Here is a 17,725-nt window from a genome sequence, read left to right as displayed (position 1 = left end):
TGGACCAGATGACCTCACCTGTAATCCCTTCCCAACCTTATCCATTTTGTGATAAGCATGTAAATCAGGTGCATGGGAGTACCTGCATTAATACAGGTACTTATGTACATATATTTAATGTATAATGTGCATATATTTAATATATGAACAATTCTTTTCTTACAGCTCATGTTTTGTGTGATAAAGGCATGCATGGCATTTAGAAGCTTGTTCAGCAAGTAGTCCCTGCCACATGACTAGATGCAAGCCCACTCCACGACCTGATCCACAGCTGTGCTTCTCAGATCACTGTGTCCATGGTTATGCCAGGATATGACGACACAGCATGTGTTGTTTTCCCACACATTATCACTAATTATCAAAAGGGAACAGTACTGTGTTTATACAATATATATCTTTGTTGCAACAGAGATGAGTCAATTTTAGGAGAGGAAAAGCTCAGTCACAGAAAAGAGGATGTAACAGGAACAGCAGATAACAACTTACTTTCATATCGCACATTATTACTCTGAAGTGTCTTATTACCCTGACACAAATGTTGGTCCTTCTTTCATGAATATAGGTGCTAGAGCAGAACCATTTCACAGGAACAACATGAAGATGCCCAGTCAGACCATGTGTGTCATCTAGCACAGTATCCCGACTTTGATGATGGTCAACAGTAAATGTTTATGAAAGGATACAAAAGGGGGACAAGAATAAAATAACAATTCCCAAAGTACATATGTTCAGCTGAAAAATCCAATGCTGGGGATCTTCTTGATCTAGAAATAGTGTGTCTCTGTGTTCAATAGACTGTGATGGATCTATTTGTCGATTTCTTCAAATGGCTTTCGAACTTTTCTCCATATAAGTTTTTGGAAGCAATAATTTTTTTGATGATGATATAGAAAATATATCTCTAGTGAAGTTATAAGCACTTAATAGCCTTTTTTTTTTTTTTTTTTTTTTTAAATTCTTCAACTAAAGTCTGAACAGTTTTAGCATGTACTGGGAGGAGGAATCTTTTACACTGCAAACTAATTTTTGGACTCCATGATCATGTACAGGAATGGAAGCTGGAAAGCAGAACCAAATCAGGCATCAAGGTTTAAGCCTTTTGAGGCACAAAATACAACTTTTAAAACAGCAGCCACAGCAACGTCTTCTTACAGAATAAAGCCCAAAATTTCTTCAGTTAGGTAGAAACAACTTTATCCAAGCTGCTACATTTCCTATTTTGAACAGCTTTGAAAGATAAAGGTGTCATTTAGTAGCCCTTCTACTAAATATTTCACTGATGGCACAGTAGCAGAATCACTATGACTCAACTTTAACATACATTTGAGAGACTTGTGAATTGAAATTTAGGAGTCCTTCCCACTAAAACTTGCACTTTTCATCAACCTGAAAAATGTTGATGCTTTACCTAATGACCTATAAATAATATACTCTTACATGTACCACTATATGACCTTAAAGAAACTCAAATTCAATTGTTGTTTAGACAGCAGTCAGTTCAAGAGGTTTGAAACACAGTGCAATCAATCCTCATTTGCTGACAGAACACAGGATATTTCCTTAAAAAAGTTTGAAAAGAAAAATAGAATCTATTGCTCCCACCTTCACCTTGACAGTGTCCCAGGACAACAAGTACCCGTGTCTCTTTCACAGTCATTCTTGCCTGAGCTATTCTAGAAAATTTATAGTTCTTTCAAAATCAGTAGGAAAAATAGCCTACAAATTATTTTCCTTCATAAGAAGTCCACATCCATAAGGGGAAGGCTTTTCTAATGGCATTTCAATTTGTAAGACTTTGGCGTAATTTTCCTTGTTTGTTTCTAAAAGCCAGATTTATCCTCATGCTAACAAAAGGTCCTATGCCTAGTCTATAATGCAGTGAACAAGGGTACCACTTACAAAGAATTCTGTAAACAGTGACCCACTAGAAATGTGAACCACATTGCACTCCCCTACTCTGTCAGTTGCCCTTGCTGCTTTGGCTCTGTACTCCTTTGGCCTGTAGGTCACTGCTTCTCCATGTGCCTGGCTGACACATAGCTAGCGCTGTGGATCATGGAAATCAGATGCCTTAAAAATCTGCAACAGCTAACTACAAGTGAATCTACCAGCAAGTAAAATCTGTTGAGCCTTCACTTTTTTGGGGCTATGATACATGTAATATTAAAAGCTCTTCTCAAGCCTTTGAATCAGAATTTGCAGAATGTGGGGTCTAAATATTGGTGAATTTATTTCTATTGAGAGAAAATGTTCTGGCAGAATTTCAACCAGACTTGGCACTGAACCCCACTAATTTTCTCACAAATGTTCTTCTTATGGGTTTTCCTGATAAAACTGTGATCCCAACAGATTGATATTGGCAGAGTTTAGATACCCACTTGGATATGGAATAAGTGCACTACTACATACTTAAAATAGAATTGAATAGCTGCACTTCTGTTGTTCAGGCTCTAGACAATTAACATAAACCATGCTTCTTTCTGCAATCACAGTGCTTGTATTTCATTCCATCACTCTGATGAAAACATGACAGCAATTACCTTTCTGAACAAATTCCTAAAAGCTCATATACTTCCAACTACTTTGTCCCTTGCTGTGCTGAGGATGGCTTCCCAGGCTACTACGGCTGCTTCTCTTCTCCCATATTTGGAAGTTGGCCTTCAGCATGGAGATCCCTTGTGGGTTTGTGTTTAAATTCCAGAGTCACTGTTGCACATTACCATTTCCTTCAGCTGATGTAAATCAAATACAGTATGAGTGAAAAATGTGAGTCTAGGCTTGGCTAACTGCTCTGCAAGGGGAACTGTGATGAAGGCAGAAAGTTTGTCTCAGGAAGCAACGTTTCACAAGCACAGCGGGACATTGCTGAAGCTGTTGCCCCTCTTTTGGCACCAGTTTGCACACACTTTACCATTGAGTTGGCAATGCTGACACAGTATGCAACAGTAGACAACTCACATGGAAAAGCTTGTTGCCTGGCATCAGGGACATTTTTCTATACACAGAACCCAAAACCAAAACAGGAATTTCCTTTCACCCCTGGCATTTTAGGGCATTTGCAGCAAACTTAATAGCCCATAATTTTTGCTTCTCATCCTCCAGCAGCTTCAAGACAGCAGAATCCAAACAGCTCCTAATTTCAAAAAATGTTACAATTTTTATGAATCAACTGTTGCCTTTTGTAAGTGGACTGAATACATATCATATTGCATATAATGCCTTAAATAGGAATTATTTTGAAACATTTTAACAGAACTAATAGTTTATAGCCAAGCTCCTTTAGGACAGGATTTCCTATTTCTGAATATTGACATGGCAATGTCAGCTGTGTAATGGGGCAAAACGCCACTAACATTTGACACCTACAGGAAAGCAAGGCACAGGGATCTTCCCTATGGATAAGAGATTCACAGTTTCATTTTTAATAGCTAGGAATCTAGCTATAGAGGAGAACAATAGAAAGATGATTATGTTTTTGGTATATTGAAGAGATTCTAAAACAAAACTTATGGACATAACATGCCATGCGAACAGATTTTTCAGGCCCAGTAATGTAGCATGAATTGATGTCATTCTGGATTCTTCCCTTTGCAGCAGGATAAAACTCTCACTACAGTCCTAATGATCTTTAAAACCGTAAGTGCCAGTGTTGAATACACAGTCCTTTCCGTAACACCACTGCATTTTATGTGGAACAGAGAACAAAAACGTTCACAAAGCAATCTTACAATGAGTCCTACTGAATTTTCCCCAAGTACAAGGTCCAATTATATGAAAATAACTGCAAGTTCAGGATCTGGGGGCAGGAAGAAGGAAGTATTTTTGCATTAGGTTAATTGCCTTTATTGTAATTACCTGAAGGTCCTTTGAGACACTTGAAGAGTTTTAGTCAAGATGTTTTACTGAATACAACACAGATAAGAAATTCAAAAGTGTGTCAAAAAAGTCTATTTATTCTGTGCATTTATGTCTCCACTGTATATGGAGGGAGTATATACATAGATACAGAAATTAAGTGCCATCTAGCATTTTCTCTTTTAATTTGCCCATTTAGTATTTGCTGATGTCAGTAAACTCCTATACCTACTAATACATGGCTACAAATCTTTAGCATGCATACTAAATCAGGTAATTATATAAGCCATAAAGAACCCATGAAAATGTTAAAGATCTCTACAATTATGCAGTTAAAAACCAATCACATACAGGCATATATTGAAAGAGTTCATTATTACTCCTTATAGTACTACTTAATTTCAGCCAGTGGCTTTTCAAGAAGCATTGGCCAGTCTAAAGGCTTAGACTTTGTGGTGAATTTGAACATAAGCAGAATTGCAGAACCCCCGAGCCTGTTCATCCTGGAGGAGGGAAATAAATAACTTATGAGACTCCAAATCAGCAGAACACTTAAAATTTCAGACCAAACTTACATTTCCCAATACACACCAGCTTTAATACTTGAATAAATCAAACCCAATATGAGGAACCACTAGGAAAGGAGTTGATACATACAAGCACCTAATATTAGAAGTTGGGAAAAAAGCCTGCAGAAGCACTGATGAACATGTATCCGCACCACAAAAAAATCACGTATTGTTTAGATTATCTTGGAAGCTGATTTGGATACAGAGGTCTTGAAATGGAATTGAATAGAACTGCATGCAAAAAATACTTAGCCAAGGACTGAGTATCAAGATGTGTTCTTGCAAGGCAGACAAAAAATATGAGAACTTATTGTAGGCATCTCACCTGAGATATCTGACCATTTGAGTGCAAAGTAAAACAGGGGAAGCTTAAACTGATCAACAGGAGTAATTTAAAACAGCCTTTCCTTTATAAGGAAATACACCAAGACCATACAAGAAGCTAGTTGCCACATCTCAGCTGATAGATGCAGCAGCTCTGTAAACTGCTTGATGACAAGAGTCTTACTGCTCTCACAAACATGTTCTTGGAAAGGAATTGCAGAGCAGCAAAGGTCATTTGAAGCCAAATGACAACATCCATATGAGGTTTAATATTATTAACTTAAAACACATTTGAGATCTTCTGTTTATTTGCCTCAATTTCCCTGTGTCAGTGTGTAGAAATGACCATAAATATTAGCCAGAATCACTATTTGCAAAATGAATGTTTAAACTATTAAAATGGTCACCTACTGGGAATAAAGGGCTTGGATTGTTTACCAGGTAGTCAATTACACTGACAACCTCTGAGCCAGTATACGAGTCAAGCTCCTGAAAACTACCTGTTGCTTTATGAAAAACCAAAGTCTACTGTAGGTTTATAGTAATGATAGCACAAGAGCAGAACAACTTTTTGTTTGCATTTACTGTGAATAGACTGTATAATTTTAACTGCACATACACTACCATACGTGCTTTACATGTACATGATAATATATTTTCACTGGCAATTTTTTTAGAAGAAAAGTTGGAAAATGTTTTTTTGAATCTCATCCCTAGTTAGCAATTTCTAGAATAAATACACAAAAAAAAATATATTTAATATGCTTACCTTTCTTTTCTACATGTTTCATGTTCTTAAAAACATTCCCTAAATTTTGTTTTTACAATTGTTGTGATACTTACTCCACAAAAAAAACACTTCAGAATGCAGTGTAGCTAATAAAGTGGTTTGGGTTCAGAGCAGTTGACACCGGAACAGAGAAGAAAAAATGAACCACATTTATACTCTTGGTTTCCCAGCAGAACTTCTAGCAAGAAGGCCCTTGCAGGAGACAGGGAATTGGTAGCAACCTTCTCTACTGACCTAAGCCCCATTATGTCTGCACAACAACAGAACACAGCTAAGAAGGGCGGCTGGGAACCAAGTGGTGTTGTGCGATGAAACAAAGTTCGTATTCTATTCAACAAAGGAGCTGGATGACAATTGTGATGTAAATTTTCCAGTTGTAATAGGCTGCTCCCATGTAGTTCAGATAGTGACTGATGATGAGCCAGTGTATAAAAATTCTGAAGTAGGTATCATTGCACTTCCTGGAGCACAGCCAGCCAAGACGCAGAACTAAACAGAACCTAACCTGGTATCATGGCAAAACTTACCTAAATAATGGCAAGCACTTTGGCAGGCCATTGTGGTGAAGTTACACTATCAAACAACTTAGTAATAGGTGGATTTTACCACAGAATGAAAAAAAAAACTTTTTATTTAAAATTCAATCATCCATTTGTTACCCCTTAGATTATCCAAAGTTAATGCTTGATAAGAGGGAAATGCAGAACATCCACTGATCAATAGTAGCCTCCAATCCTCCAGAAGCTGATAAAAGAGACTCTAAACCTTAAATTTCAACATATGCTTAAATCTTCACAGGATCAAGACATTTATACAATCCAGTTTATGCAATATGTGAATATAGCATTCCTGTACATTTTCTCAGGAAGCTAATTAGTTTTTACTCATAAAAGTTAGAAGTTGGTGCAGTAAAGGAACAACATTGGATCATTCCAGGGAAAAGTGATTAATCACAACCAAGTGTATTTGCCTAGAAAGCGTAATTCTTCTGTGCTGTGGTACCTAATACTGAAAGTAACTACTGTAAAACAGAGGCTAGTGCTTCGAGCTAATCAGACACAATTCACTTCAATGAAGTATTAAAACTAACAAAATACCTTATAATTGCAGACAACTGCAGGTCCATGAAGCTCTGCAAATAGTTCAGTTCCACTGCTCCTGCCACTTGCAGCTGCAGTGCCATGTACCCTGAGCATGGGATACAGAACTCTCCAAAAGACATGGTGGCAGAGGATGTATTGCAGCTACGCTTTTTGTAAGCATACGGTGTCCTCCCTTTCTCTACCTAAGCCTGTCGCTTCTGCTATTTGAGCACCTCACTTACCTCAGTGGAAGTAAAAAGAGAATTCCTTTGCTCTGTTAAAAGACTTGCGAAAAGAGGAGAATTTATTTGATCATTTGGGCCAGAGAGATGTTTTGGTCCTAAAGACAACGGAGATTTCTGTCAGCAGAAGAGTCTGCTGACATCAAATTCTCTGCAGAAATGGGTTTAACTGGACTCACCTGAGTCCTTATGAAATACTAAAAGACATGGAAAGAATGCCTTAAAAGCTAATCCTTTCATTCTAAGCACATTAACTTATTTGAGATGCTGGTCACCACTGCCATGCTAATAATAGATACTACTTCTTAATAACGCTAACATTTTGAGTGTGTGGAAAGGAAAGGAGATTTTGCATCCCTTTGTTTTGATATGCAATACTTTATTGGAAGAGGACAAAATAAATCATGTTTCCATCCTGGGCTTTATAAACAGAAAATACCACATCTATTATTACTTTCTAACCATCTACTAGGACCTGATTAATTAATGATTAATGTAGAATCTGGGGAAGCAGAATCTGGGGTACAGTAAGAAACGGAACTTTTTGAAAAAAGTACCTGCCTCAAAGCTGCTACTCATATGGCATCGATGTGACAGCTGTGAATACTGCAAAGGAAAGAGAAAACACTGAAAATTTAGTACTTCAAAAGAAAAAAAAAAACACAACCAGAAAAGCAGTGTTACATATATTGCCGTTAATTGCACGGAATTTTGCTGGATGTGGCTTCAAAAATTAGGCAGCCACAGCAACAGCATAGAGGAAATTTCAGTGATAGGCATGCAGCATAGTTACATAATGCAGAGAATAAAATTTAAATTTTGTATGGGCAAAAATTACACCAATATAAGCAAAATAGTGAAACAAACCCTTAATACCAACACATCCCAAATACAAGTACAGATTTTGGTTCTGTAGGTAGGAAAAGTTTCAGGAGGCCACCAAAAATTTCCATCTGTTCTGTATTTTCATTTGGCTGTAGCAACTGTACCTATTTGAGCCACCAGGTCAGACTTCTATAATGATCAGATAACACTTTTCCATTATATATGAAGACATATGCATGAACATGCATATTTCAGCCATAAGTCAGTATACACAATCCTAAATCTAAAGCAATTATTTTTAATCAAAGTGCTTAGCTTATGTGCAAGTCCCACAAATGACTAAGTATGTGGGGTTTATTAAGTTTGCATACTTCCATAAAACAGAATTTAGCAGATTATTAGACATGGACTAATTGCTTTTTGTAATTCCCAACTCCTGCGCACAATCCAGAAGGATTTTTATCTATTCTCATTATAACGGATCCATAGTATGTGAAAGAGGAACTGCTAGGAATGTGTATACTAAAAATGGGACCTGCTATACAGCCAATAGCAAACAACATAAACAACTCTTACAGTGCACAGTTCAAGTAACTTAAAACACTCATCACTGCTAAAAGACTGATACTGTAATTATGTTTTGCATGCCAATAGCATAATTTGATTATCTGTTATCAAGCCTACAGGTATACCACTTTGCAAACCAAACGGGAGCGTACAACACGGAAATTAGTAATATGACTTCTACCACTGGAGAATCAATAAATACACAGAAATACAATTCCCAGCATACTGAAAGAGAACAGTAACCAAACCAAACCAAAAAGCTTCTGAGCTAAAGGTGTCGTTAAGATTTCTTAACCCTGAACAAAATCTGTTTTTCATAGCTTTTTAGGCCTACAGCTTGTAACTGTCCCTGTAGCTTCAACCATGACAATGCTGGTACAAGTTACAAAGAGATCCTTGAGCCCTCACCAGCCTTACTGATTTAATTGATCTTTCTCTATGTCTCTGTGTCTTCTGGTAGGCCCGGCTGCGTTCAAACATTGCACAGAAAACACACTGTTTGCTCTGGAACATTTCAGAGTGCAACCTAGTCTGACAGGGACATTGATTTATGGCTTAAAATAGCAGCACAAGGATAAAAACATCTAAAAGCCAGCAATAACTTTCCAAATCTGAACCTGTGCTCGTGTCATCAAAGAAAAGAAGGGCAGAGCGTAACTCCTTACTCACGTTTTATTTTATTATCACGAGTGCTGCCAGTGCCACAAGAGACCCTGCCCGGGGTACGCCGGAGGGCGGGCAGCGCTCGTGAGGGCTCACCCCGAGCTGGGCTGGGACTGGCAGCCACGCTCTCACACCGGCGCTACGGGAAAGCGGGGATTTATGTTCCTCTCTGACCACGGTTAGTACTCCTTCTCCCAACACCACGCCGCTCACCTAAGTGCATTTAAATAAGCTCCTGCTGTTACCGCCAGTCATAGCGGTAAAACCCAAGCTGAGGTTCACTCTCCCCGTACGTGCCTCCCCGAGCAGCCCCACGGGGCGGCTGCCGCCGCCTCAGCGCTGTCCCGCCGTGTCCCCTCAGCCCTGAGGGGCAGCATGAGGGGGGCGCCACAGCGGGGACAGCCCTCCCCACCTAAGGCGAACCTGGAGCGGAACGGCAGGGAAAACCCTCCCCACCTGAGGCGGAGCGCGGGCGGAAAGCGGCGCCCGCAGCCTCTCGCCACTTTTCCTCAGTGTGGGCGGAAGCTTACGGGGCCGCGCCCAGGGCGGGCCGCGCAGGGCCGGCTGCGGGGAAACCGCACGCCCCGCACGAAGGGGTGCGCCCCAAGCAGCGCCTGGGGACAGCGGGTCCGGCCAGGAGCGCCACCTCCCCTCGGCCACCCCCGTCCCAGCGATGCCCAGCCCCACACACCCGGTGGGCCTCCACGCTCCGCCTCAGCCCAACGGAGCGAACTTGCGGCGGCAGCGGGCGTGGTGCAGGAATCTCGCCGCCCTCGCCCCCCGCTATCTCGGCACCCCGGCCTTAATCGTGTCCTTATATGGACACCAGAATGTCTGACGTCATCTCGACTCTGGGAAACCAGCGCCCGCGCAACCAAGCTTGGTTGGGAAGGCGGGTGGTGCGGGAAAGGCAGGGGGTGGAGGGGGAAGGAGGCTCTGGAATGTTGATGGACGCGGCGTTGCGCCACTGGGAGCGGCGGTCCCAGCACAGCCATTGGGCGAGGCGGCCGGGGGCGGGAGCCGCGGGAGGGGCGGGTTGTGGCAGTTGAAAAGCCGCCTGGCTGAGGAGCGGCGCCAGTGCGGGGTGGGCGCTGCTAGCGGGTGGCAGGAGGGCAGCGAGTTCGAGTCCTGCCTCCGCGAGCTTGAGCCGGCAGCCGCTTCTCCGTGTGCTGTACTCCGCGCCGGGGCGAGGGGAGGTCGGAGTGGTCGTTTGGGTTCCTGTTCTTTCTCTTTTTCCTCTTTGTGCGGAGGCCGCGGCTTTCTCCGTGGGGCGCCAGCCCGCAGGGACAGAGTTTGCCAGGAGTTTGTGCTGAGTTCGGGCCCCGGCCCCCTGCCCCGCCGCCGCCATGCCCGTCTTCCACACGCGCACCATCGAGAGCATCCTGGAGCCGGTGGCCCAGCAGATTTCCCACCTGGTCATCATGCACGAGGAGGGGGAGGTGGATGGAAAGGCTATCCCGGACCTCACCGCCCCCGTGTCGGCCGTGCAGGCCGCTGTCAGCAACCTAGTGCGGGTGAGTAGTGGCGGCCGGCCCGCCTTCTCCCGGGAGCGACTTTGGCCGCCGCGGCCAACTTGGGAGTAGTGGCGCCTGCCCGCCCCGGGCTACCGCGGACAGGTGTCCCGGCCTCCGCCCCGTGAGGACGGGCCGGGCGCGGTGGCGGGGCCCGGGTAAGGGTTAAGTTGGAAGTGTGTCTGGACCTCTGCGGCTCCCGCCTGGAAGCCGCCTTCGTCTTCCCGCTCCGGCTGGCGAAGGAGCCGGGAGAGCCGCGCTGCGGAGCAGTGAGTTGTCCCAACAGCCAGTTGCTCACCGTCTCGGGGCGAAGAAGCCTTTGCCCACCTGAGGAGCGGCATCACATTAAAGTGCAGTCAAGAGCAGTAGTTGCTCCTGTTCATACCCGCCCCGAAACTCCTCACAGATGGCTCTGATACGCTGTGTGGTTCTCTGCTGCCTAGGAAACTCTATTTTAAGTGTATGCACTATAAAAGGCAAAATAGTTACGTGGCGTGAGCCTATCCTAAAAAACCCAAACCCAACCAATAACAAAGCTCAAACTTCCCAGGCATTTGGGTTTCATTTTTAAATTGGTGAAGGCTGGCCATTCCTTATCAATGCCTGTGGTTTCCAGGCAAAGTCTGGAGCTGTAAATTGTTCTTGTTATGTAGCCTCGAGTATGAGTTACTGTTCGCTTGTGGGAAGCTAAAGGTGATAGAAGTTTGGCCTCACTCTCTCGACGTCTTGAAGGCAGTTATGAATAGCATGTCTCTTTAAGATCTGAGTACTTGCAGTATGGACATTGCAGTTTGAGAAGTGCAAGTGACTAATGCATTTGAAATGTTTTAGTCCTATTAGCAAATCAACAGAAGAATAACGAACTGTTGCAAGGCAGAAATATTTTCTTTGATATAGAAAGCACTGTGACATTGCCTACTCTTCTATTGCATTGAGAATTGCCTGGTGGTACTTACCATGCACCTTTGTTAAGCTTGTTTACAGATACTGAACTCATTTTTGGACACCACGTGTTGCTTGCTCATTTTGAATCCTGTGAAATTCTGAAGTAGTTCTTGGCAAGAAATACCATTTGCCAGTAAACTTTGCCTTAAAATGAATAGCTATGCAAGTTAAAATACTGTGTCACCGCTAACCAATGTGTTAATGCACTGAAATCATGAGGCTTGTGGGCATAAGAAGCTGTCAAGATGACTAATGTGTGTGATGTGTTTATCACGTTTTGGCCTGTAGTACTTGCTACTGCTAGAATAACTTGCCACTTAGAGGTTTTGCAGTTTACTACAGTGTAACTATATATCTTGGTCGCCATGACTATAAATATTACAGACTTATATTAGAATACTCGTGCTTCCTGCTGACTATAGAAGACCCTCTTCTTTTTATGAAGAGCAATTGTTCTTCAGCAATTTGCTGATGTAATAGGTGTTTTGGCTGTAAGGGTGTGAAGCCTGTGTATATGAAATACTTTTCCTTGAAAGGAAGACATTGGAATAATGCTTTGCTTCTGTGAGCTAACCGTGTAACACTGGATTGTGTGACTGTTTTTCCCCACCCCACCTTTCTCTCAAAAGAAACTCGATGTGATAAAGTCTCATTTATTAGAGAATGCAGAAACAGAATTGGTTTCTTTCTGCAGCTTGCTAATGCTAGCTCTTCCTTCATTTTGGACTGTTTTGGAAGCCTCTGGTTCTCTTGCCTGCTAGTTAGATAACAAGAAAGTTGTTGAATTATTTTTTGTGTTTATCACAAAGAGCAAATAGAAGTGGTGTAATCTACAGTGGTAATTACCAGGAAGATGCCCTGGTCTGTTAAAATGCAGCTTTGACTACATTAGGAAAAATGCAGAAGAAAGTTCTGTTTCCTGTCTGGAGCTGTGTTTTCAGTGCATCATTCTGAAGTGTAAAGGTGATTTATGAAACAGCAGTTTCACAGGAGCAGGAGAATTTGTGCAGACAGGTTCTCGAATTACGAGCCTTCTGGTGGCTTCCCAGGTGACAGCAAAGATGGAGTTGTCAGTACAACCAAGAGAGTAATGTAGCTGCTGGCTCGTTGTGTTGCTTGCTGTCTGGTCAGGGTTCTTAGTGTAGTGTGAGTATCACAAAGTACATAAAGGAAAGTACTGAGGAGCAGGGAGTTTTTTAATGATAAATTATTTATAATAATAAAATTAATTATTAATAATAAAAATAATGATTAATAATGTTAAATTAATGATAAAAGCAGCACTACTGTTCAGTTGCCCAGCCTATAGTAAGGATTCTGCAGTTTGGAAAATGCAATATTTAATCGATTTAACTATCGTGTCTGTATTTAACTGCTGGTAGCAGTGTTTGAAGTGTTGAGACCCATTCTTGTGGAAGGCGTAGAAGAAAGATGTACTGTGAGAGAAAATGGGCTAGAAAAAGACTATATGGCTATAAGGAAGGACCTATGTGCAATAACTTGGGCATTCTTGAGATGGAGTTAGATGGAATACACTATTCAAGATGGAACAGAGGTTGGTAGATATGAGAGTCTTAATTTAGGACTACTAGATGAGTCAAAAGGGAGTCCTGCTCCTAAACATCCTGACTACAGACCTCTATAAGAGAACTTTCCTTCAGCATGCATTCCTGTGTTTTCTGTATTTTCTCTTTTCCTGTATTTTCCATCCTTGATGGTTATCCTGTATTTTAAGGCTTGCCTGAATCCATCTTAAATGACACGGGTTTAATGTAAAGCTTGCACACTCAAGTAGAACTACCATAGAGATGCTTCCTTCTCAGAACCTAATTGTAAAGTAATTCTGGGGAGGAGATAGTCCAAGTCATTGTTGAAGTTAATGAAATAAAATCTTTACAAGTTAGTCTCTCCTGTGGTAAAATACCAAAGAAAGATTTGGTATTCTGTTTGCAATATGTAACAGTTTGATTCCACTGTATCTTGATTATTCTGTTGAGGAATAGCTTTTGCACAATAATTCTGAAATTGTTTTGAAGTATTTTGATGAAATTTCTTCACTGTGGGATAAAGTCCTTGTTGCCTGTGCAAAAATATAATGTAGAAGTAAGCATCAGAAGCTTTTTTGCACAGAAATCAACTTTGACTGGAGCCAAGAATTTGAGGGAGAGGCTTCAGATACCACAAGACTATGAATGTATTGCATTGGTCCTTTTTTTAACTGAAAATCCTAATGTTTGTGTTGGCTTATATTTGTAGTGGATGTGTGCCTCTTATGGGAAGGTTGGCGCTTGGTATTTCTTTAAGATAAAAGATGTGATACTGTAAGTCAACAGAATTGGTGCTGTTCATGGGTAATAGTCAAAGCTACCTAATAGGTATGGAATAATTTTGATCTTGCTAAATATCCTATTAGTTCAGAGGAGAGTGAAATGAAATTTTGGGTTCTAAGTAGTCGAACTTCTCAGGAAGGAAAAGAACCATGTGGTGATTTTCTAGTTGTTTCAGGCTTTTTTTTTTTCCCTAATTGTTTGATTTTGTTGGTTTTAATTTTTTTAAAAACTCATCAGATCTCTAGCCTATTTTAAAAAGAGGGATTTTTATCAAGGATGACTGATGATGATGCAGAAATGGTAAAGCAATCACACATGTTATATAAATAGTTTTATTTCATGGAGGAGAAAAAAACTGTGAGTATGAATTTATGAGCACTTATGTTCAGACCAATGTTACATTATTGCCAAACAAAGCAAATTCTGCTCTGATGTTGTAAGCTCCATACTGCCTTCTATGGATTCTGGCATTCTGTCAGTACAGGCACAGCCCACTCTGGTCACTTCTCTGCTGTTTCAGACAGAACTGCCTCAGAGCAGTGTTGCTGTTGCCCTGCCAAATACCAACAATACCATGGGTGAAGCTGCTGAGCTTGACAGATTGGGCAGTAATTTTCTGCATGAAAATTAAGGTAGTAGAAGGGACTTGGAAAGTAGACATAATTTAAAATACTGGAGCAGGCTCAGCAGCTCAAAGAGGTGTTGGTTTTTCAGAGTCCAGGCTGTTCTACAAGGTCAGTGGTCTGAAAGATCTGGCCTGCTTTACCTGAGACCAATTACTTGAGACTTACTCTGTTTTCGTGTCTTTCATTTTCATAGAGCTTGGGACATCTAAGCAAAGTGATACTCCTGTGAAATGCTCATAATGGAAGATTTAAGACCCTAATGGTAACAAATGAAGTGGCCAAGATCTTTCATAACAGAGATCTGCTCTGAAAAAATAGTGCTTGTCTATTTGGTGATGCAACTTCTGCCTTTCCATCCTCTGTGCTGTCCTTTTGTATGTGGATCTGTTTCACAAGTGTCTATATGCAGCCAGTTTCTATTACATTATTTTTTAATGGGGAAAAAATTGCTTTACTCTCTATTAAATTGCTGATGACCACATTTCTCGAGAAGGTGTTACTGTTGGATGCTGTGATATGCCTTTATTTACCTATTGAGGTTTGGAGGCTTATGAAATGTTACTGATACCTTTCTGTATCTCAGTTACTAGCTTTGACTAGCTATGTCAGGCCTGATTAGGTCAGGCTAATCATCAGGAAGGGTCTCTTAGGTTATAAATATCCTGTCTCATAGTCAGGGTTTATCAGATGTTTCTTTTAAGTAGATCTGGGCCAAACACTGTTTTAAAATGTAAATAAATGCAGTCTAGAGTAAGTTTCAGCTTAACTGGAGGTTGTACTTGATGGGAGCAAGACCCTATAGTACTGGGTCAGACAGTCACATGTGACAAAGGTTTTTGTGACTTCCTAAAGTTGTGAGGTCAGTCTCTTTAAACTGCTGCCAGCTGAAGCCCACCCCATCTAGGCACAACTAAAACTACCCAGATAGCTCTTAAAACAGATGGAACTTGATACCAGTACTTTGGCAGAGACATGAAGTTTAAACCAAACAAAAAAGTTAAGTGTGAGAGTGTTGCATTTAGTGTAGCTATTGCAGCTGTCCTATTGCTTCGTAGCAGAGGAAGAAGCAGTAATCACCTGAAGCCACTGGCATGTTCCGGCTGTATATCCACGGGCTTCTGACAGGTGAGAAGCTGCCTGGGGTTGCAGAGCCATTTGGAATGGGCTGTCCATCTTCCCTGGACAGGCTGTAAATTGCCTACTGATACCTGCAAACCACCAACTTGGAAATCACCTGTTTAAATGAATTTGTGAAGAACACAGCCTGCCTTGAAATCCTTGTCATTGTCATGATTCCAGCAGCAAATGTCAAATACATGGATAAACACCTGGAATGAGGAGAAATGGTCTGACTGTTGTGGAGAGTGGATGGTAAAACAGCTTTATTATCCTAAAGTTTTCTTTGGCATAGCTGACTTGCCTGTAACTCAGGGTACAAAGAGAGGAGTGAGCTGTTGTGAGCAGCTTAGTGTTTCTCTTTTTTTAAGGGGAAAAATTAGGTTACAATATGTTTATATATTTATGTATCTCAGAAAAGGATGGAGAAGAAAGGAAAAAGATAAGCTTTTTTCCCTTGCAGAATTTTCTGTGCAGCCAAAAGATGACTCTAAAGGGGGTTGAGGTTTCTGCATTTTTTTTTGATGTTTGTAACTTGTTGTGGGATATGTATAGATCTGTGCCTCTCCATCTCCAGTTTATTATATTGTTACATTTTGAAGCTGAAAGAAATGGTCAAAAGAGCAGATCGTCTGAACTCTACAGAATTCAAACTTACTTGAATGTGAATGAGTACTAGAATACGCTTGAAGATCTCATGAGAGAATAAGTCTTTTCACTACAGCTTTCTATGTCTTATCTATGAGTAATAGAAAACTGTGATTAGTGTACAAATAATAAAAATTTCCTTCTTTTTTTGAACTAGAGTATCCTTCAGTGTACAGCAATTTCTTCAGGGATCATTTGCCATATTGTGGGAACTGTCCATATGCTCTGAGAAAGTGGATAAACTCCAGTAGGGTGTGTGTATGGGAGGGGCTGGGAGAAGAGTGATTAATCAGACAGAAAGCAACTTTGTAATAACAAAATATCTCATAAACTTCTTTCTTGCTTTTATCTGTTAGGAATCATCTTTACATAAGTGATTAATTAGTTTCTGGTTTGAATGGAATAATCTCCTTGTTCTGTTACTGTGTTTGGATGCTTAATTTATACCAGTCTCCTCCATCAGCCTTTAAAGGAATATTTTGTTCTCACTTCCTTTAAATGTGCATAGAGATGGTGAATGTCTCCTCATATACCGCTTGCTTTTTTGGGCATAAAAACTGGGACTATTATTGTGGAATGGATAGTCTTTAAGTGGCAGTTGGACTAAAAAGTTCCATATGCCAAGAATCTGGTGAATACCACTCCTGCTCTGGAAAACTTACTATATGCTTTCTGCTGCATAAGTCAATTATACCACCTCCTGTGGGAGGAGTTAAAGCCATGTTAAGGGCCAGTGTTTTTAGCAGTTTATTCTTCCTGATTTCTTGTAACTTTAGAGAGTGATGTAGTTTTGCTTTGTACTTTGAAACAAGAAGATGCTTTTCTCCATATAGTGATATTGGACTGGAGATGTGGAATTCCTTTTAGAGGTTAATGAAAAATTAACCAAACAAAATGGTTCAGAAATGTGTAACTTCAGAACATAAATGAAGTAATTTACAAGTGTTTTCCCCTTCTCAGTGTAGTTGAAATTTGGATTGATGAAACAAATCTTTGAGAGGACTGGGTGGGCGTGGATCCAAACAGTGATTTTAAAGATGTGTTAGCAAATGTGGTCTTAATGCTAGTTACTGGAAATGATGCCAAATGATTTTTCAAAGGAGAGAATAGGCCAATTCTAGGCAGTTCTTGCCTTGAGTACTGCTTAATTTTGATAGTGGCTTTGCATGTAGTGAAGACTAACTTTTTATCCCTGCTTCTCTGTTTTACACTTGTGTGTGTTTCTCCTGAGCTCCTGTTTCTGACTGCATTGCTGTACTGAGTGTTACTGGCTTGACACTACTCACACTGAAAAGCAAGTCAGGCTGGCAAACTAGACCTTAAGAAACATAGCAATGTAATTTTTTTTTCCTTTAGTGACAGAAATTACGTTTTATCACTTGCTCAGTCAAATGCTGAGAAGTGGTTCTTGATACAGATCTTCTCTACAGCCACAGTTCTTAATTTCTGCGAAGTGATAGCCTTCCTGACATTTATCTTTAAACACAGCAATAGGAGCATTGTTGTTATTGAATTTGAACAGTGAAGTGTTTTTGATGTAACTGTATAATTGTTAAAAGTTAATTCACTACATTAATTCTAATGTTTAGTTGTATAATTTCTTCCTTAATTTTTATGACAACAGGTGAGAGA

General features: G+C 40.8%; 1 protein-coding gene and 1 long non-coding RNA gene across 6 annotated transcripts in view; one reads left to right on the top strand and one right to left on the bottom strand.

Annotated features, from left to right (window-relative positions):
- Positions 1 to 3,942: 3,942 nt before the first annotated feature.
- LOC138112817 (uncharacterized) lies at positions 3,943 to 9,790 on the bottom strand. 3 transcript variants are annotated; one of them, XR_011151858.1, is made up of 4 exons: positions 9,609 to 9,790; positions 8,924 to 9,130; positions 7,420 to 7,468; positions 3,943 to 4,358 (listed from the first exon to the last, which is right to left on the bottom strand). It is a non-coding gene; the product is annotated as an uncharacterized lncRNA (long non-coding RNA). The 3 variants fall into 3 exon arrangements; XR_011151859.1 differs by having other exon boundaries at positions 7,424 to 7,468; XR_011151860.1 differs by lacking the exon at positions 9,609 to 9,790 and adding an exon at positions 9,341 to 9,384.
- Positions 9,791 to 9,986: 196 nt separating this feature from the next.
- The window catches only part of VCL (vinculin), a 60,355-nt gene continuing 52,616 nt past the window's right edge, over positions 9,987 to 17,725 (top strand). For all 3 annotated transcript variants that reach the window (XM_069019335.1, XM_069019337.1, XM_069019336.1), the window contains exon 1: positions 9,987 to 10,431. In XM_069019335.1, the coding sequence (XP_068875436.1) occupies positions 10,264 to 10,431 (168 nt within the window). In that variant the 5' untranslated portion in view covers positions 9,987 to 10,263. The remainder of the gene's footprint in view (positions 10,432 to 17,725) is intronic.

Source organism: Aphelocoma coerulescens, chromosome 6, assembly GCF_041296385.1.
Source record: "Aphelocoma coerulescens isolate FSJ_1873_10779 chromosome 6, UR_Acoe_1.0, whole genome shotgun sequence".
Lineage (NCBI taxonomy): Eukaryota > Metazoa > Chordata > Aves > Passeriformes > Corvidae > Aphelocoma > Aphelocoma coerulescens.
The sequence above is the reverse complement of the archived record's forward strand: the minus strand, read 5'-3'. Positions and strand labels throughout refer to the sequence as shown.